This window comes from Hyla sarda, chromosome 2 (genome assembly GCF_029499605.1).
Source record: "Hyla sarda isolate aHylSar1 chromosome 2, aHylSar1.hap1, whole genome shotgun sequence".
Taxonomy (NCBI): domain Eukaryota; kingdom Metazoa; phylum Chordata; class Amphibia; order Anura; family Hylidae; genus Hyla; species Hyla sarda.
In genome coordinates, this window is record NC_079190.1 from 123,228,908 (window position 1) to 123,251,616 (window position 22,709).

A 22,709-nucleotide genomic window follows, 5' to 3' on the forward strand; every position below is an offset into this window, starting at 1 on the left:
ACAGCTCTCGCAGGCTTCAGTGACTTTGCGCCTGCTGGGGAATGCCCACTTTCTCCTGCTGGGAGCTCACACAATGTGAGCAAGGGGAAAGGTATGATACAGAGCTTTATAACCCCTTAAGGACCGGGGTTTTTTCCGTTTTTGCATTTTCGTTTTTTTGCTCCTTGCCTTTAAAAAATCATAACTCTTTCAAATTTGCACCTAAAAATCCATATGTTGGCTTATTTTTTGCGCCACCAATTCTACTTTGTAATGACATCAGTCATTTTGCCCAAAAATCTACGGTGAAGCGGGAAAAAAAATCATTGTGCGACAAAATTGAAAAAAAAACGCTGTTTTGTAACTTTTGGGGGCTTCCGTTTCTACGTAGTACATTTTTCGGTAAAAATTACACCTGCGATTTATTCTGTAGGTCCATACGATTAAAATGATACCCTACTTATATAGGTTTGATTTTGTTGGACTTCTGGAAAAAATCATAACTACATGCAGGAAAATTAATACGTTTAAAATTGTCATCTTCTGACCCCTATAACTTTTTTATTTTTCCGTGTATGGGGCGGTATGAGGGCTCATTTTTTGCACCGTGATCTGAAGTTTTTAACAGTACCATTTTTGCATTGATATGACTTATTGATCGCTTTTTATTCATTTTTAAATGATATAAAAAGTGACCAAAAATGCACTATTTTGGACTTTGGAATTTTTTTGCGCGCACGCCATTGACCGAGCGGTTTAATTAATGATATATTTTTATAATTCGGACATTTACGCACGCGGTGATACCATATATGTTTATTTTTATTTACACTGTGTTTTTTTATTATTGGAAAAGGGGGGTGATTCAAACTTTTAATAGGGGAGGAGTTAAATGATCTTTATTCACTTTTTTTTTGCAGTGTTATAGCTCCCATAGGGACCTATAACACTGCACACACTGATCTTCTATGTTGATCACTGGTTTCTCATAAGAAACCAGTGATCAACGATTCTGCCGCATGACTGCTCATGCCTGGATCTCAGGCACTGAGCAGTCATTCGGCGATCAGACAGCGAGGAGGCAGGTAGGGGCCCTCCCGCTGTCCTGTAAGCTGTTCTGGATGCCGCGATTAGCCACGGCTATCCCGAACAGCCCCACTGAGCTAGCCGGCAACTTTCACTTTCGCTTTTAGCCGCGCGGCTCAGCTCTGAGCGCACGGCTAAAGGGTTAATAGCGCGCGGCGCCGCGATCGGCGCTGCGCGCTTTATAGAGGCGGGTCCCGGCTTCACTATGACGCCGGGCCCGCCGTGATATGACGCGGGGTTACTGTGTAACCCCGCGTTATATCAGAAGAGCAGGACCAAGGACGTACCGGTACGTCCTTGGTCCTTAAGGGGTTAAAGCTCAAAGGGCAGGAGGGGTGTAAGGAGTAGTTAAGGAATATAATTTGAGTTAATTTAGAAAATATGGTTTGATGACAGGTACTCTTTAAGTACCAGGACGCAAGGGCGTACTCATATGCCCTGCGTCCTGAACGGGTTAAGGGTACCGTCACCCTTGCCATATTTTCTGCAGCTGATTTTGCTACCCATTGACACTTCTGTATGAACCAGAATAGAGCACAACTCCCAGCTCGGTCACCTACTCATTTGAGAGAATGACATCTAATATTACTGTTACCCTGCAGTGGTCACTGCATTGGACATCACATTTCATACACAGTCAGACATTCCTAGATGGGTGTTAAGCTGGGCCCAAGGTAATCAGGAAGCGTCCCTTGAAAACATAAAGGCAGGGTCTCAGCTTTGTACTATCCAGCACACACATAGTGACCTGTGATATTCCCTCCTGGGTTCTTTGAATCTCTATTCCCCAAATAATTCAGATATATAAAAAGACGAAGTAGCAGAAATCTCATCCCTGCTGAGCAATTATAATGGCATCATGGCCTCCTGCTAGGACAGGAATACATTATTCACTGGTAGAGAATGTTACACTGCAATCCTCTGTGGCAGGAGAGGGGACTCTGGTAATAGTTCTCAGGGGTAAGCCAGGCAGCAGAAATAGACTCCAGTATTAGATCATGTTGACAAACCTCTCCCATCACCTCCAACTTACTCCTGAGATATTCTATTGTCCTTAAAGGGATCTGTCATCATTGTCACCCGCACTAACCTGTTGGTACAGGATTGTAGTGGGGGTGACACTGATGGAAATACTTCCCTGATCGTCTGTTATGCTGATCGTTATACAAGAATTAGCAGGCATGGTACATGAGGGGCATTCCCAAGCCCCAGGTGTATGCTGGCATCAAGCCCGCTTCATCCTCAGTCTGGCATGGCTTATGAATATTCATTACCCTCCTTCTGAAGCGATGCAGTAGACACAGAGAAAACGAGAGGCAGAAGGAGAATAATGAATATTTATTAGCCATGCCAGACTAAGGATGAGGCAGGCTTGAAGTCAGCGTGCACCCAAGGATTGGGAACGCCCCGCATGCACCAAGCCTGCTAACTTGCATTAAACAAAAAATCAACATAACGGATGATCGACAGCACGAAGAGAAGAATGATAAGTATGATTTTCATCAGTGTCACCCGCACTACAAGCCTATAAACAAGTCAGTGAGGGCGACACTGATGACAGATTCCCTTTGAAGCAAATGATTTTGATTTCAAGCAACTTCCCTCAGGAAGAGAGCCTTGGCTGTGTACTTGAAAGCCAAGTCAGCCAGCCTGCTGATGATCTACAAAAGGTAAATCAAGGCTTTCCCCTGATCTCTGACCACCCATTTAAAGATCAGGACAGCTGTTTCTTGTGTAACTATCGGAGTATCACCTGATCTATGTCCACAGTGCTACAGTGTAATCTACCCCTCCCTCACAGCAATATTGTATGGCAGTGTATAGTTCTGTGACAGCTCTCCTGGTATACCATATATGCAAAAAATGTGATGAATAAATCTGGAAAACGTAAGTTACCTCCATATCACCAACTAATTCTCTACTTCTGCCTCAGAGGACTTTTTATATTAACCAATATATAGTCAGGGACTGGCATAAAGTTTTGTCTTCCATTGCTAAAGTCTTGTACAAGCTGAGGCTGTGCTCTCACGAGTGATATGGGATCCTAACAAACTTTCCAGTATTTAAAGGGGTTATACAGGGAAAAAAAAATATTTTATATATCAACTGGTTCCAGAAAGTTAAACAGATTTGTAAATTACTTCTATTAAAATATCTTCATCCTTTCAGTACTTATGAGCTTCTGAAGTTGAGTTGTTCTTTTCTGTCTAAGTCCTTTCTGATGACACGTGTCTCGGAACGGTCCAGAGTAGAAGTAAATCCCCATAGCAAACCTATTCTACTCTGTGCAGTTCCCGAGACATGCAGAGATGTCAGTAGAGAGCACTGTTGCCAGACAGAAAACAACAACTCAACTTCAGCAGCTGATAATTATTGAAAGGATTAAGATTTTTTAATAGAAGTCATTTACAAATCTGTTTAACGTTCTGGACCCAGTTGATATAAAAAAAAATTAAAATAAAAAAAAAAGTTTTTTCCTGGAATACCCCTTTAAGTGGGGGAAGAACAGCACAGTCTGAAGAGCATCTAGTCATCAAGAACACCATAACCCCGATAGATCCCAATGAAGTCAATGGGGCACAGTCAGCATTTATTTGTGTTCTGTTTGTAACCATTTCTGTGAGAGCATGCTGTGGTACCAATGCAAATAGAGCTTAAAACAATGTACCATACTTTATAATGTACAGTTTATCCTGGAGAAGAGGAGGGCATCAAGTAAGTCCCTGCCTATTTACAGAAATGAAGCTTCTACCGTAGTTGGGCTCTATTCACACTTAAAGGGTACCTCTCATCAAATAAACTTTTGATATATTTTAGATTAATGAATGTTGAATAACTTTCCAATAGCATGTTAATGAAAAATATGCTTCTTTCTATTGTATTTTTCCCGATCAGTCCCGTCAGCAAGCATTTCTGGCTCATGCTGGAGTCCTAAACACTCAGAGCTGCCAGCCTGCTTTGTTCACAGCCAAACAGGCTGTGAACAAAGCAGGCTGGCAGCTCTGAGTGTTCTCCTTTGTGAACAAAGCAGACTGGCAGCTCGTTGTGTTTAGGACTACAGCATGAGTCTGAAATGCTTGCTGCCAGGACTGGTAGGGAGACCCCTAGTGGTCATTTCTTCAAAGTGGAAAATTAAATAGAAAGAAGCATATTTTTTAATAACATGCAATTGTAAAGTTATTCTGCATACATTAATCTATAATGCAATGGAGACTGTGGAGACCGCTCTCACTGAACATCCAGATTGCTCACCTGTGCCCGGGACCGGCCGGTACCGCCCACGGCCAAAAGTCCAATCAACAAAAGAAGAAGGTCTGGCAGAGTCTACGATTAAGCCTCAATGTAGGTGAAACGCGTCAGCCCTTTTCTGTATGTGAATCGTGTCAAGATTTGTGAATAAAGGAAAGTTTATTTTATCCACCACCTAATGTGCTGGACCTTCTTCTTTTGTTGATTAATCTATAATATATCAAAAGTTTTTTTGATGAGAGGTACCCTTTAATAGGAGGCATGTGACAGAGAGCTGCAGCATCCCCATGTGAAGAAATATGAATGGTCTAGACCAGTGGTCTTCAACCTGCGGACCTCCAGATGTTGCAAAACTACAACTCCGAGCATGCCCGGACAGCCGATGGCTGTCCGGGCATGCTGGGAGTTGTAGTTTTGAAACATCTGGAGGTCCGCAGGTTGAAGACCACTGGTCTAGACTAAGTAACATCAAAGATGTGTTAATATAGTAGAATGCATCTCTAATCCAATAACTGATCCCAGCACTGATGCTGGATTGGCCTAGATTTCAGACACGGCAGAACTGAATGTAAGATCCTGACACACAATGCTTTCATATTATATGCACAGCTCAAAGTGCAACGTGGCCTACATAGAACATACTCCAGGTCTGTCAGGGAAAAGCTCTAAAAATGCTATGGACGGTCTGGACTCTACTGTCACCTTTACCAGTTCAGGGACTAATAAAGTTATAAGCAATTTCTTTGAATGAGCTATCAGTGACCAATGGTGGTCTTACACCCAGGACCATAATCTTCTAGGGCGCGTCAAGTTGAATATTTTTGCAAATACATTACATAGTATTACATAGTTAGTATGGTTGAAAAAAGACATACGTCCATCAAGTCCAACCAGGGAATTAAGGGGTAGGGGTGTGGCGCGATATTGGGGAAGGGATGGGATTTTATATTTCTTCATAAGCATTAATGTTATTTTGTTCCAGGAATGTATCTAACCCTATTTTAAAGCTGTTAATTGTTCCTGCTGTGACCAGTTCCTGAGGTAGACTGTTCCATAAGTTCACAGTTCTCATGGTAAAGAAGGCATATCGCCCCTTTAGACTAAACTTTTTCTTCTCCAGACGGAGGGAGTGCCCCCTCGTCCTTTGGGGGGGTTTAACCTGGAACAGTTTTTCTCCATATTTTTTGTATGGGCCATTTATATACTTATATATGTTTATCATATCCCCCCTTAAACGTCTCTTCTCAAGACTAAACAATTGTAACTCCTTTAATCGCTCCTCATAGCTAAGATGTTCCATGCCCCATATTAGTTTAGTCGCGCGTCTCTGCACCCTTTCCAACTCCGCAGTGTCCCTTTTATGGACAGGCGACCAAAACTGAACAGCATATTCCAGGTGAGGCCGTACCAATGCTTTATAAAGGGGGAGTATTATGTCCCTGTCCCTCGAGTCCATGCATCTTTTGATACATGACAATATCCTGCCTGCTTTGGAAGCAGCAGCCTGACATTGCATGCTATTCTGTAGTCTGTGATCCACAAATGTGCCTCCTCCTTATATTTTTGCTTTTCTCTTCCCCTTGTTGACAGATTGTTGCCTAGGTTACAGACCACCACTCCACTCTAGAAAAGGCAATTGGCTAGTGTGTTTATATATAGATCAGCCCAATTACCTCTTCTAGAGAGGAGCGATGGTCTGTAACCTAGGCAACGATCGGTTGACACATGACCACTGTAGCCATTCACATATGCTGACACCACTGCAGATCGTGATTGGCTGGAGCAGTTATATGTTATCACTTAAAGGGGTACCCTGCCCCCTTGTGATGTCACGCCCCGCCCCCTCAATGTAAGTCTATGGGAGGGGTTGTGGTGGCCACCACGCCCCTTCCCACAGGCTTGCATTGAGGGGGGGGCATGACATCACAAGGGGGCGGAGTTGTTACGTCAAGATACTCAGTCCCCTGTATCGCCCGTCATCAGCCATGGAGCGATCCTCCCTCCGTGCAACTGAAGAACGAGGGTGCTGCTGGAGGAGAGATCGCGGATAGGGGATAAGATGTCTAGGGGCGGAGTACCCCTTTAAAAGGAAATTTGTCACCTGCGCTAACATGTCGGTACCGATTCTATGGTAAATGCTGCAGAAATTCCACTATACATGATTTTTACCTTAAAAGGGCACTCCGGTGGAAAACTATTTCTCAACTGGTGCCAGAAAGTTAAACAGATTTGTAAATGACTTCTATTTAAAAATCTTAATCCTTCCAGTACTTATCAGCTGCTGTATGCTCCACAGGAATCTCTTTTCTGTCTGACCACAGTGCTCTCTGCTGACACCTCTGTCAGTGTTAGGAACTGTCCAGAGCAGGATAGGATTGCTATGGGGATTTGCTTCTACTCTGGACAGTTCCTGACATGAACAGAGGTGTCAGCAGAGAGCACTGTGGTCAGACTGAAAAGAGATTCAAAAAGAAAAGAATTTCCTCTGGAACATACAGCAGCTGATAAGTACTGGAAGGATTAAGATTTTTTTTAATAGAAGTAATTTACAAATCTGTTTAATTTCTGGCACCAGTTGATTAAAAAAAATTGTTTTCCACTGGAGTACCCCTTTAATATCACTGAGTTTGTTTTGGGTTTTTTTAAGCTGCAGTTTTCATTTAGTTGTTTTGAGCCAAAGCCAGAAGAAAAGGAATGGAAATAAAAAGTTAAGACATATATTTCTCCTTCCTCAAGATGTAGGAGAGAGGGAAAAGAAGACAGGGGGCGCTCCCTTCGTTTGCGTATACTGGCTTAGTGTGACCCTCCACCACACCTAAGTGATATACTCACCAGAACGGATGGCAAGCCTTAATCCCAGGTTTCCCGGGGTCACTTGCGGTGGGCTGGTGCGAGTATGGTTTTCATAGGTAATGGCTGCTGCACTCTGACCGGGACTGGGCCCTTGCGCAAGGGACAGTTTAAGCAAAACGTGGAAAATGTAGAAAAACAGTCATAGAGGTGCTGCACAAAGGTGGTCACAAAATGGAAAGACTCGAGCCAGCACAGGACAATTATTATTTTATTTGACTCAATGGACGACGCGTTTCGGCACACACAGAGTGCCTTCCTCAGGTCCAAACAAACAGTGCAATCTCTGGGGTGGATAAAATACAGGAGTGCACTTGTGGGGTTCCTGTGAAGAGCTGGCGTGAGTGGAGCGGTATGTTTGGACCTGAGGAAGGCACTCTCTGTGTGCCAAAACGCGTCGTCCGTTGTGACCACCTTTGTGCAGCGCCTTTATGACTGTTTTTCTCCATTTTCCACGTTTTTCTTCCTCAAGAATACACTCATTGTTTTAGCTTTAAAAAAAAATAAAAAATAAAAACACATTAGTAGCAGTTTACAGAAAACACTGCATGACACCAGTTTTAGGCCAGTGTAACACTGTCCAGCTCCGTTGTTTGTCCCTGGAACAGACTCTGCAACAGAGTTTCACACATCGGAACTGAATTACAGCGAAAGAACTCTGCGGATTACTGTCAACCACGGCACAAAGCAGTAGCCGACACGCCCCTCCATGTATCTCTATGGGAGAGCCAGAGATAAGGGAACTCTAAGATACGTGGAGGTTGCGTGTCAGCCATCACTTTGTGCTATGATCGACAGAAATTGGTGCACAGAGGGGAGCTTGTTCCGTGCATGAAGAGAGCCAGGGTGCCTGGCAAGAGATCGGGGGGGGGGGGGATAAGTGTCTGATCACGGGGGGGGGCCCCCCGACAGCTGCCAGGCATCCCTGCTTTCTCCACGCATGTATTACTGTTGACTGCTGATCACGCTTCACGCCGTGGTTGACAGTACATTGCTCAGTGCATGAAGAGCTGGGGTGCCGGGTAGGAGATCGTGGGGGTACCAGTAGTCGCACCTCCCGCAATCAGACACATTTCACCTACTTTCTCAGTGTGAGTCGACCTTAAGAGACACAAATCCCAGCTTGACCGTGGGTCTGATGACCAAAACTGACAGCTGTCAATTCAGATGAGAAAGACACACAGTCCAGCTACAAAAAGTAACTCTGCCATCTGTCTTAGTGTAAAATATGAGCGGAGTGTTGCAGGATTGCGGACTGCCACACTCCGCTCTGAAAGTTTGACCCAACTCTACTGGATGTCAGACGCACTGCAGACCCTCATCATGCACAGTATATCATGGCGCTCCTCTAAGTTCACCCTTTGCCCTGTCAGGAGCCAGGACATGCAACAATTTTCTCGGGTAGGATGGACTGGCGGCCAGATCAGCAGCAGAAACGGTCAGGTATAGAACTGGATGGAGTGTAATGTCAACCGGACGTCTATGCCACTGTTCATACACGAATCTGTCTGTATACAGCGGGTGACGGCACATACAACTGTCATCAACCTGTAGGGCAGTGTTTCCCAACCAGTGCACCTACAGCTTTTGCAAAACTACAACTCTCAGCATGCCCGGACAGCCGAAGGCTGTCCGGGCATGCTGAGAGTTGTAGTTTTGCAGAAACAGGAGGAACCCTGGATTTGAAACAGCAGGAGGAACCCTGGTTGGGGAAATACTGCTGTAGTGAGATGAAAGCATCCTACATTTAAACAGCAAATACAGGTGAATGATGTATAGAATGTAATGATCATACAGAGATCTACACATCCCCCGTACCCATCACACTGTGACGGCTCCTCAGCTCTTACAAGCCACATGTATGTAGACACATGTGACATTACTCTATGGCAGCGATCCCAATATGTGGCGGCTGCAAAACTACAACTCCCAGCATGCCCTGACAGCCTACATAATGAGAGTTGTAGTTTTGCAACCGCTGGAGAGTCACAGGTCGGGTCACACTGTATGATTAAGGGGGTGTACAGTGGACATGGTGGAGGATGGCAGAGCACGTCCCATTACAACTATGAATGATCCATCATCATTACCGGGGATCATCCGCTCAGGCCCCCACAGCGCCTCCGCCTGGTGCTCGATGACAGCCGCGGCCCAGCTGATGTGCGGCCCTGTCGCTTGCTGTCCCCGTCCAGGGTTGCGGTTGCTCAGGTTGTCGGAGCTCGTACAGTGAGCAGCATCATCCCAAGCAGAGCCCGGACACCGATACCGTGCAGGCTCCGCTGCGCAGCTGACGAGCTGTTATGCTTCCAACCACTGACGTCTCTTACGTCATCAGCTGCCGCCGTGCGGTCTCCGTCGCCTTGGTTGGAATGGTTGGCGGCCTATCAGTTCTATCAGAACTCTATACGGGGAGATGTGACGTCATTACCGTCAAGTACAGCCTGCCCTGCCACAGTATGTAGCCACCAAACATGCTGAAGTTGGGTTTCCCTGCACCCAATCACATCATGCTTTCAGTTTTTAGAAACAGAGAAAAAAGTGACAAGTTGCACAATGGGGCTTTTTCTTTTTTTCTTCTAACCTAGAGTTTCCCAACCAGAGTTCCTCCAGTTGTTGCAAAAACTACAACTCTTAGCATGCTGGGAGTCGTAGTTTAGGAACAGCAGGGGGAACCCTGGTTTGGAAACACTATTCTAGTAATAAGCACAGACTGGCTTGTTGCTCATAGCAACCAATCACAGCTCAACTTTCACTTTACCAGAGCAGTTTAAGAAATGAAAGCTGAGCTGTGAGTGGTTGTCATGGGCAACACATACTGATTTTCTTTTACACTGCTGATGAATGATGCCCATTGTTTGAGCTGTGTTTGGTCAGATATACAAACATGTAAAAATACATTTTAAAGTTTACATTTTTTAACACACATGCACATTTTATATGTAACAGTGAAAACCCATTTTTAGTTAAAACTGGTTTTCCCTAGTGAAAACCCATTTTTACTGCACGCCTTTGTTAACCCCTTAAGGACGCAGCCCATTTGGGCCTTAAGGATGCAGACAATTAATTTTTTACGTTTTTGTTTTTTCCTCCTCACCTTCAAAAAATCATAACTCTTTTATATTTTCATCCACAGACTAGTATGAGGGCTTGTTTTTTGCACGCCCAGTTGTCCGTTGTAATGCCATCACTCACTTTACCATTAAATGTATGGCGCAACCAAAAAAATACTATTTGTGTGGTGAAATTAAAAAGAAAAACGCAATTTTGCTAATTTTGGAAGGTTCTGTTTTCACGCCGTACAATTTACGGTAAAAATGGCATGTGTTCTTTATTCTTTGGGTCAATGCGATTAAAATGATACCCATGATAATAAACTTTTATTACTGTTGCGCTTAAAAAAAAATCGCAAACTTTTGAACCAAATTTGTAAGTTTAAAATCCACCTATTTTGAAGACCTATAACTTTTTCATTTTTCCGTATAAGTGGCGGAATGAGGGCTCATTTTTTGCGCCGTGATCTGTACTTTTTATTGATACAATATTTGCTTATATAAAACTTTTAATCCATTTTTTATAAAAAATTTTGGGAATAAAATGTTATCTATTTTGGACTCTTTTTATTTTTCCGTTCACTGTACAGTATCATTAACATTTTATTTTAATAGTTCAGATATTTACGCATGCGGCGATACCAAATTTGTATATAAAATATTTTTTTTAACACTTTTTGGGGGTGAAATAGGGAAAATGGGACAATTTACGTTTTTATTGGGGGAGGGGGTTTTTCGAATTTTTTTTTACTTTATTTTTTTACTTTTATTTTTACACTTTAATAGTCCCCATAGGGGACTATTTATAGCAATCACTTGATTGCTAATCCTGTTCAGTGCTATGTATAGGACACACAGCACTGATCAGCATTATCGGTCATCTTCTGCTCTGGTCTGCGGGAAGGCAGATCAGAGCAGAAGACGCCGGGAAGGCAGTGGAGCCAGGTGAGGGGACCTCCGTCTGTCGTGCTCGATGATCGTAATGCCGCGGCAGCACTGTGGGCGATCCGATCATCCATTTTAGTGACCGCAATGCTGCAGATGCCGTGATCTGTACTGATCACGGGATCTGAGAGGTTAATGGCGGACATCCGCGGGATCGCGGGTGTCCGCCATTACGGGCGAGTCCCTGGCTGCGATCAGCAGCCGGGACCTGCCGCGCATGATCCGGGCATCGCTCCGAGGTGCGCGGTTATGCTTAGGACGTAAATGTACGTCCTGGTGCGTTAAGTACCACCTCACCAGGACATAAATTTACAGCTCTCGTTGTTAAGGGGTTAACCCCTTAACGACGCAGGACGTATATTTATGTCCTGCGCCGGCTCCCGCGATATGAAGCAAGATCGCGCCGCGATCCTGCATCATATCGCTTCGGTCCCGGCGCTCATCAACGGCCGGGACCCGCGGCTAATACCACACATCGCCGATCGCGGCGATGTGCGGTATTAACCCTTTAGAAGCGGCGGTCAAAGCTGACTGCCGCTTCTAAAGTGAAACTGAAAGTATCCCGGCTGCTCAGTCGGGCTGTTCAGGACCGCCGCGGTAAAATCGCGGCGTCCCGAACAGCTGATCGGACACCGGGAGGGCCCTTACCTGCCTCCTCGGTGTCCGATCGACGAATGACTGCTCCGTGCCTGAGATCCAGGCAGGAGCAGTCAAGCGACGATAATGCTGATCACAGGCGTGTTAATACACGCCAGTGATCAGCATAGGAGATCAGTGTGTGCAGTGTTATAGGTCCCTATGGGACCTATAACACTGCAAAAAAAAAGTAAAAAAAAAAGTGTTAATAAAGGTCATTTAACCCCTTCCCTAATAAAAGTTTGAATCACCCCCCTTTTCCCATAAAAAAAAATAAAACAGTGTAAAAAAAATAAATAAATAAACATATGTGGTATCGCCGCGTGCATAAATGTCCGAACTATAAAAATATATCATTAATTAAACCGCACAGTCAATGGCGTACGCGCAAAAAAATTCCAAAGTCCAAAAAAGCGTATTTTGGTCACTTTTTATACCATTAAAAAAATGAATAAAAAGTGATCAAAAAGTCCCATCAAAACAAAAATCATACCGATAAAAACTTCAGATCACGGCGCAAAAAATGAGTCCTCATACCGCCCTGTACGTGGAAAAATTAAAAAGTTATAGGGGTCAGAAGATGACATTTTTAAACGTATAAATTTTCCTGCATGTAGTTATGATTTTTTCCAGAAGTGCGACAAAATCAAACCTATATAAGTAGGGTATTATTTTAACCGTATGGACCTACTGAATAATGATAAGGTGTAATTTTTACCGAAATATGCACTGCGTAGAAACGGAAGCCCCCAAAAGTTACAAAATGGCGTTTTTTTTTCAATTTTGTCGCACAATGATTTTTTTTTCCGTTTCGTCGTGAATGTTTGGGTAAAATGAGTGATGTCACTGCAAAGTAGAATTGGCGACGCAAAAAATAAGCCATAATATGGATTTTTAGGTGGAAAATTGAAAGGGTTATGATTTTTAAAAGGTAAGGAGGAAAAAACGAAAGTGCAAAAACCCTGAGTCCTTAAGGGGTTAAAGGGGTACTCCGGTGGAAAAAAAATGTTTTTCTTTTTTTTTAAATCAACTGGTGCCAGAAAGTTAAACACATTTGTAAATTACTTCTATTAAAAAATCTTAAGCCTTCCAGTACTTATTAGCTGCTGAATACTACAGAGGAAATTCTTTTCTTTTTGGACAGTACGAGCACAGTGCTCTCTGCCGACATCTCTGTCCATTTTAAGAACTGTCTAGAGTAGGCAAAAATCCCCATAGCAAACATATGCTGCTCTGGACAGTTCCTAAAATGGACAGAGATATCAGCAGAGAGCACTGTGCTGGTGATGTCAGCAGAGAGCACTGTGTTCCAAAAAGAAAATAATTTCCTCTGTAGTATTCAGCAGCTAATAAGTACTGGAAGGATTAAGCTTTTTTAATAGAAGTAATTTACAAATCTGTTTAACTTTCTGGCACCAGCTGATTTAAAAAAAATAAAAAAGAGTTTTCCACCGGAGTACCCCTTTAAGGGATATGTCTGGTATGGACTATTCCTATTCCATCCTGCCTGGGCTGCAGAAAAAGAGAAAACAAACTTCCACTTACCTTCTTACTTTCCCCTGAAGCTCCGCAACAGCTGATCAGTCGGCCGGGCTGTCTGCTTCCTACCTCCCTTAGCCCGGGACGTCACACATCACTTCAGCCTATCACGGGCCGCAATGATGTCCCGCTTCGGCCGTGTGACGTTCCAGGCTAAGGGAAGTAGAAGGCAGACAGCAAGGCCAACCGATCAGCTGTTGCGGAGCTCCGCGGGAATGTAGGAAGGTAAGTGAAAGTTTGTTTTCTTTTGCAGCCCGGGCAGGATGGAATATGAATAGTCCATACCGGACATCTCCTTTAAAATGTATATATCTATATATATAACCCCTTGGGGACCAAGCCCATTTTGACCCAAAGGACCAGAGCATTTTTTTGCAATTCTCACTTTATATGGGCACTTGCAGATACAAAAGGTTTTACAATTGCTTTCTTTAGAAAATTTTCAGTCAGCCAAACTGCCCCCCTGCTTGCTTGGACACATACTAGTCCTGCTGTGTCCATGCGTCATCGCCTATGTCATGGACACACTTCCTTGATTGACAGCTGTGAGCGCAAGGCTCAGAGCTGGAGGAAAAATCCTCCCACTGTCAGCTTGTGTCCCGTTACTGTCAGTGAGTACAAGCTGGGAGTTGTAGTTTTGCTAATGCTAGGGGAGATGTGAGCAGACAGCATACTGAGGGAGGGGGCGGAGACCAGCACAGTGAGGCCACACCCCCTCCCTTTGAGAGGAATTCAAACTAATGAGCTAAATTAAAAGTGTAATAAAAAAAAAAAAAAAAAGGTGCTAGACACATAAAAATTAGATGTACATGGTCAGGATTAGGTACTGAGTGATATATTAAAAAAAATTGTTGGATCTGACTGGTACGCTTTAAGCATTAATAACTCTGAGATGCTTTTACTTTTGAATTTGATTCCAAGATGGTTTTTATGACATATTCTACTTTATGTTAGTGGTAAATATTTGTCCATACTTGCATCATTTCTTGGTGAAAAATCTAAAAATGTCATGAAAATTATGAAAATGTTGCATTTTTCTAACTTTGAAACTCTCTGCTTGTAAGGACAATACACATTCCAAATAAATGACATATTGATTCACATATATACAATGGGGGAGATTTGTGAAATCCTGTCTGGAGGAAAAGTTGCTGAGTTGCCCATAGCAACCAATCAGATCGCTTCTTTCATTTTGCAGAGGCCTTTTCAAAAATGAAAGAAGCGATCTGATTGGTTGCTATGGGCAACTCAGCAACTTTTCCTCTGGACAGGTTTTGATAAATCTCCCCAAATATGTCTACTTTATGTTTGCATCATAAAGTTGACATGTTTTTACTTTTTGAAGACATTAGAGGGCTTCAAAGTTCAGCAGCAATTTTCCAAATTTTCATGATAAATTCTAAATATGATTTTTTCAAGGATTTTTTCAAGTTTGAAGTGTATTTCAGGGGCTTTTCTGCAAGAAACCCCCCATTATGGACCCCATTATAAAAAGTGCACCCCTCAAAGTATTCAAAATGACATTCAGAAAGGTTTTTAACCTTTTAGGTGTTTCACAGGTAAAGCAGCAAAGTGGAGGAAAAAAAACCAAAATCAAAATTTTTTACACTAACATGTGCTTGTGGCCCCATTTTTTTTTTTACTTTTTACAAGGGGTAAATGGAGAAAAAGACTCCTAAAATGTGTAGCCCAATTTCTCTTGAGTATGGCAATACTTCATATGTGGATGTTAAGTGCTCTGCAGACGCACAACATAGCTCAGAAGGGAAGGAGCAGCTTTGCAATTTTGGAGAGAGAATTTTGCTGGAATGGTTTTTGGGGGGCATGTCGCATTTAGGTAGCTCTCATGGTGCCAAAAAATCCCCCACATGGCATACTATTTTGGAAACTACACCCCTCAAGGAATGTAACAAAGGGTATATTGAGCCTTAACACTTCACATGTGTTTGACGACTTTTCGTTATAATTTGACATGAAAATGAAAAATTAGATTTTAAACACTAAAATGCTGGCCACAAATTTTTCATTTTCAAAAGGGTTAATCAGAAAAAAAGCACCCCAAAATTTGTAGCCCAATTTCTCCCAAATAAGGAAATACCCCATATGTGAATGTAAATTGCTCTGTGAGCGCACTACAGGTCTCAGAAGAGAAGGAGCGCTATTTGACTTTTGGAGAGAGAATTTGGCTGGAATTGAAGTTGGGGGCCATGTGCATTTACAAAGCCCCCATGGTGCCAGAACAGTGGAGACCCCCCACATGTGACACCATTTTGGAAACTAAACCCCTCAAGGAACGTCATAAGCATTACAGTAAGAACTTACACCTCACAGATTTATTGAATAGAGGGTTGTAAAAGTTGAAATTTTGATTTTTAACACTAAAATTCTGGTGTTACCCCAAGGGTTTCATTTTAACAAGGTGTAATTGAACAAAAATCCCCCCAAAATGTGTAGCCCAATTTCTCCTGCATACGAATATACCTTATATGTTGATGTAAATTGCTCTGCGAGTGCACTACAGGTCTCAGAAGTGAAGGAGCACTCTTTGGCTTCTGGAGAGAGAATTTGGCTGGAATTGTAGTTGGGGGCCATGTGCATTTTCAAAGCCCCCATGGTGGCAGAACAGAGGATCCCCCAACTGTGTCATCTTTTTGGAAACTACACCCCCCAAGGAACATAACAAGGGGTACAGTGAGTATTTACAATTCACAGGTTTTTGGAACAGTGGCCAGTAAAATTGAAAAATATTAAATTTAAAATTTTATTTAAATGCTGGTGTAAAATATTGCTAATTCTCAAGGGCTAATAGGAGAAAAAGCCCCCCTGTTGTCTCTCCCCCCGTCCAACCAGCCCCCCCCCCCCCCCCCCCCCCCGGGCATTTTATAATAAGCAGCCCATTTTTTTGGTGGGGGTCCGACTGCTGACCCCCTCCCACCCCGCACCTCTCCTCATCACTACTATAACCCCCGCCCCTCTCCTCATCACTACTATAACCCCCCTCCCGCACCTCTCCTCATCACTACTTTAACCCCCCCCCTCCCGCACCTCTCCTCATCACTACTTTAACCCCCCTCCCGCACCTCTCCTCATCACTACTATAACCCCCCTCCCGCACTTCTCCTCATCACTACTTTAACCCCCCTCCTGCACCTCTCCTCATCACTACTATAACCCCCTCCCGCACCTCTCCTCATCACTACTATAACCCCCTCCCGCACCTCTCCTCATCACTACTATAACCCCCTCCCGCACCTCTCCTCATCACTACTATAACCCCCCTCCCGCACCTCTCCTCATCACTACTATAACCCCCCTCCCGCACCTCTCCTCATCACTACTATAACCCCCCTCCCGCACCTCTCCTCATCACTACTATAACCCCCTCCCGCACCTCTCCTCATCACTACTATACCCCCCCGCACCTCTTCTCATCACTACTATACCCCCCCGCACCTCTCCTCACCACTACTACACCCCCCCGCACCTCTCCTCATCACTACTATAACCCCCCTCCCGCACCTCTCCTCATTACTACTATAACCCCCCTCCCGCACCTCTCCTCATCACTACTATAACCCCCCTCCCGCACCTCTCCTCATCACTACTATAACCCCCCCCTCCCGCACCTCTCCTCATCACTACTATAACCCCCCTCACGCACCTCTCCTCATCACTACTATAACCCCCCTCACGCACCCCCCCTCCCGCACCTCTCCTCATCACTACTATAACCCCCCTCACGCACCTCTCCTCATCACTACTATAACCCCCCCTCCCGCACCTCTCCTCATCACTACTATAATCCCCCTCCCGCACCTCTCCTCATCACTACTATAACCCCCCTCCCGCACCTCTCCTCATCACTACTATAACCCCCCTCCCGCACCTCTCCTCATCACTACTATAACCCCCCTCCCGCACCTCTCCTCATCACTACTATAACCCCCCCTCCTGCACCTCTCCTCATCACTACTATAACCCCCCCTACTGCACCTCTCCTTATCACTACTATAACCTCCCCTGCACCTCTTATCATCCCCATAACCCCCCTGCACCTCTTGTCACCCCCATAACACCTCCCCTGCATCTCTTATCACCCCCATAACCCCCCCCTACACCTCTCATCACCCCCATAATCCCCCTGCACCTCTCATCACCCACCCTGCACCTCTCATTACCCCCATAACACCCCCGCACCTTTTATCACCCCTATAACCCCCCGCTCCTCTTGTCACCCCCATAACCCCCCCTGCACCTCTTATCACCCCATAACCCCCCTGCACCTCTTACCACTCCCATAATCCCCAAAGCACCTCTCATCACCCCCTGCACCTCTTATAACCCCCAAATCACCTCTTATCACCCCCTGCACCTCTTATCACCCCAAAAAACCTGCACCCCCCTGGACCTCTTATCACCCCCCTGCACCTCTCATCACCCCCATAACCCCCCTGCACCTCTTATCACCCCCATAACCCCCCTGCACCTCTCATCACCCCCATAACCCTCCTGCACCTCTTATGACCACCACAACCCCCCTGCACCTCTTATCACCCTCATAACCCCCCTGCACCTCTTATCCCCCCCATAACCCCCCTGCACCTCTCATCACCCCCATAACCCTCCTGCACCTCTTATGACCACCACAACCCCCCTGCACCTCTTATCACCCTCATAACCCCCCTGCACCTCTTATCCCCCCCATAACCCCCCTGCACCTCTCATCACCCCCATAACCCCCCTGCACCTCTTATGACCACCATAACCCCCCTGCACCTCTTATCACCCCCATAACCCCCCCTGCACCTCTTATCACCCCATAACCCTCCTGCACCTCTTATCACCCCCATAAGCCCCAAAGCACCTGTTATCACCCCCATCACCCCCCTGCACCTCTCATGACCCCCATCACCCCCTGCACCTCTCATCACCCCCTGCACCTCTTATAACCCCCATAACCCCCCTGCACCTCTCATCACCCCCATCACCCCCCTGCACCTCTTATCACCCCATCACCCCCCGGCACCTCTCATCACCCCCATCACCCCCTGCACCTCTTAATACCCCCCTGCACCTCTTATCACCCCCATAACCCCCCCCTGCACCTCTTATCACCCCATAACCCTCCTGCACCTCTTATCACCCCCATAAGCCCCAAAGCACCTGTTATCACACCCATCACCCCCCTGCACCTCTCATGACCCCCATCACCCCCTGCACCTCTTATAACCCCCATAACCCCCCTGCACCTCTCATCACCCCCATAACCCCCCTGCACCTCTTATCACCCCATCACCCCCCGGCACCTCTCATCACCCCCATCACCCCCTGCACCTCTTAATGCCCCCCTGCACCTCTTATCACCCCCAAAAAAACTGCACCCCCCTGCAACTCTTATCACCCCCCTGCACCTCTCATCACCCCCATAACCCCCCTGCACCTCTTATCACCCTACAACCCCCCTGCACCTCTTATCACCCCCATGACCCCCAGAGCACCTCTTATCATCCCCATTACCCCCCTGCACCTCTTATCACCCCCATTACCCCCCTGCACCTCTTATCACCCCCATAACCCCCCTGCACCTCTTATCACCCCCATAACCCCCCTGCACCTCTTATCAGCCCATAACCCCCCTGCACCTCTTATCACCCCCATAACCCCCAAAGCACCTCTTATCACCCCCATCACCCCGTGCACCTCTCATCACCCCCTGCACCTCTTATAACCCCCAAAGCACCTCTTATCACCCCCATCACCCCCCTGCACCTCTCATCACCCCCATCACCTCTTATAACCCCCCCTGCACCTCTTATCACCCCAAAAAAACATGCATCCCCCTGCACCTCTCATCACCCCCTGCACCTCTTATCACCCCCATAACCCCCCAGCACCTCTTGTGACCACCACAACCCCCCTTCACCTCTTATCACCCCCATAACCCCCTGCACCTCTTATCACCCCCATAACCCCCCTGCACCTCTTATCACCCCCATAACCCCCCTGCACCTCTCATCATCCCCATAACCCCCCTTGCACCTCTCATCACCCCCATAAACCCCCCTGCACCTCTCATCACCCTCATAAACCCTCCCTGCACCTCTCATCACCCCCACAACCCCCCATGCACCTCTCGTCACCCCCATAACCCCCTGCACCTCTTGTCACCACAACACCCCTCTGCACCTCGTCACCACCATGACACCCCTCTGCACCTCTTGTCACCACCATGACACCCCCCTGCATCTCTTATCACCCCATAACACCCCCCCCTGCACCTCTCATCACCCCCATAAACCCCCCTGCACCTCACATCACCCCCATAAAACCCCCCTGCACCTCACATCACCCCCATAAAAAAACGCACCTCTCATCAGCCCCATAAACCCCCCTGCACCTCTCATCGCCACATAATCCCCCCCGCACCTCTCATCACCCCCATAACACGCCCCCCGCACCTCTCATCACCCCCATAACACGCCCCCCGCACCGCTCATCACCCCCATAACCCCCTGCACCTCTCATCACCCCCATAACATCCCCCCGCACCTCTCATAACCCCCCCTGCACCCCTCATCACCCCCTTAACATGCCCGCCGCACCTCTTATCACCCCCATAACCCCCCTGCACCCCTCATCACCCCCATAACAACCCCCCCCCCCCCCCCTCCCCCCGAGGCAGGTTCACCTACCCTGCTGCCGCCCGAGGCTGCTGCTGCTGCTCCTGTCACTGAGGATCGTCTCTGCTGGAGATCGCGCAGGGACGTAGGCAGGGACAGGTCAAGTGATTGGAGTGGACGTGTGTGCCTGCGTGGGGCATGACGTCTCTACACCCTTCAGCCCTGCCATTACTCTTAAGGGGCCCGCGCACTAGAAAGAAGTAATGTAATAGAAATGTGCGAGGCCCCCGGACAATGAGGCCTGGTCCGCACCCAGCGGTCAGTGAGTGACAGTCACAGTTATTCATTGACAAGGCAATAAAAATAAAATAAAAAAGTCCAGGGACGTCTGGGCCCCTGAAGCTCCGGGTCCCATACAGTTGTATGGATTGTACCCCCCCTGATGGCGGCCCTGACTGAGTATGATGACCCAGAGCATAGCCAAAAGTAAAACGTTTGTCACAAACCCTATGCTCTCTGCTTCATCATTATGGGAATGTGTTTTTGGGTGGCCATCCCTAAACTGTTACCTGAAAATGCGCACACCGCTCAGTGGAGGAGAGAGCACTGCGCATTTGAGGCCTGTTTTTCTAACTGACATATCAGTAACTGACAGTTACATAGATTCAGAGGAAAAAAATTACCCCCCTCCCGCATCTCTCCTCATCACTACTATAATCCCCCTCCCGCACCTCTCCTCATCACTACTATAATCCCCCTCCTGCACCTCTCCTCATCACTACTATAACCCCCCTCCTGCACCTCTACTCATCACAACTATAACCCCCCTCCCACACCTCTACTCATCAATACTATAACCCCCGCACCTCTCCTCATCACTACTATAACCCCTGCACCTCTCCTCATCACTACTATAACCCCTGCACCTCTCCTCATCACTACTATAACCCCCCCGCACCTCTCCTCATCACTACTATGACCTTCTCTGCACCTCTTATCACCCCCATAACCCCCCTACACCTCTTGTCACCCCATAACACCTCCCCTGCATCTCTTATCACCCCCATAAACCCCCTGCACCTCTTATTACCCCCATAACCCCCCTGCACCTCGTCACCCCCATAACCCCCCTGCACCTCTTATCACCCCCATAACCCCCCCTGCACCTCTCATCACCCCCATAACATGCCCCCATGCACCTCTCATCACCCCCATAACCCACCCCCTGCACTTCTCATCACCACCATAACACACCACCTAACCCCTCCTCCCCCCCGGGGGCAGGTTCACCTACCCTGCCGCCGAGGCTGCTGCTGCTGCTCCTGTCACTGAGGATAGTCTCTGCTGGAGATCGCGCAGGGACATAGGCAGGGACAGGTCAAGTGATTGGAGTGGACGTGCGTGCCTGTGTGGGGCATGACGTCTCTACTCCCTTCAGCCCTGCCATTACTCTTAAGGGGCCCACGCCCTAGAAAGAAGTAATTTAATAGAAATGTGTGGGGCCCCCAGACAATGAGGCCTGGTCCGCACCCAGTGGTCAGTGAGTGACAGTCGCAGTCACTCACTGACAAGGCAATAGGAATTAAAAAGAAAGGTCCAGGGACGTCCGGGCTTCCTGAAGCTCCGGGCCCCATACAGTTGTATGGATTGTACCCCCCCTGATGGCGGCCATGACTGAGTATGATGACCCAGAGCATAGCCAAAAGTAAAACGTGTGCCCGTCACAAACCCTATGCTCTCTGCTTCATCATTATGGGAATGTGTTTTTGGGTGGCCATCCCTAAACTGTTACCTGAAAATGCGCACACCGCTCAGTGGAGGAGAGAGCACTGCTCATTTGAGGCCTGTTTTTCTAACTGACATATCAGTAACTGACAGTTACATACATTCAGAGGAAGAAAAAAAAAGAAACAGCCACATGTGACCATATTTTGAATGGGCGGTTGTTTCAAAGATTTATTTTCCAGGAATGGATGAAGGGTAGTATTTAAAAAAAAGAAAATTGCAATTTTCCTAATAATATACCAATTGGGTACCCAGAATGATGATCCAGAGTTTAGCCAAAAGTAAAAATTATGCCCACCCCAAACCCTATACTCTGATTCATCATTCTGGGAATATGATGTGTGTGGCCGTCTCTATTCTGTTGGGGGCGTAAAAAATTTGGAGGACAATGTACTGTGGACAGGTACATTTTGGTCAAATCAAGGGGAATTAAAATAGGGAAAGGAGAATTTAGTGCTCTATGGAAGTGTGATACTCCCCGAAGCAGTTTTTAATGCAGAGGCCCGGCTTCCGTATCCCCCTCTTGCGAAACACTCTGCATTTTTTCTGGGATCCTGGCGCATACAGTTCCTGAAGTGCTCAGGGCCGCTCCCCCCTGATCGCCAAAGATCAGGACCTTTATGAGCACCTCCTGGAACTGTAGAAATCTCCCAGTGTTGCCAGCGCTCCGGTATAGTACAAATACGTTGTACATGGCAATCTGGACCATGTAGATTGCAACTTTTTTGTACCATGACTGGGTTTTGCGCATGGCATTATATGTCTTGAGGACTTGATTAGACAGATCAACTCCTCTCATATACTGATTGTAGTCCACAATACAATCAGGCTTAAGGACCGGTGCCGCGGCACCTCAGACACTGACAGGGGTGGTGCCGTTACCATGAACTATGTTGAGCATAAAGACATCCCTCTTATCCTTATACCTGACCAGCAACAGGTTTTCATTGGCAAGGGCACAGGACTCACC

The 22,709-nt window shown here is 46.6% G+C and overlaps 1 protein-coding gene across 5 annotated transcripts in view; it reads right to left on the minus strand.

The window, feature by feature from the left end:
- AKAP11 (A-kinase anchoring protein 11) overlaps positions 1-22,709 on the minus strand; it is a 107,913-nt gene that overhangs the window by 65,636 nt on the left and 19,568 nt on the right. For 2 of the 5 annotated variants that reach the window (XM_056555448.1, XM_056555444.1), the window contains exon 1: positions 21,747-21,805. The exons of 1 other annotated variant lie outside the window; for it this stretch is intronic. In XM_056555448.1, coding sequence (XP_056411423.1) covers positions 21,747-21,791 — 45 coding nt within the window. In that variant the 5' untranslated portion in view covers positions 21,792-21,805. Of the gene's footprint in view, positions 1-9,254; positions 9,525-20,523; positions 20,614-21,746; positions 21,806-22,709 lie in introns of those variants that run through there. 2 more of the 5 variants (XM_056555445.1, XM_056555446.1) reach the window with 2 other exon arrangements.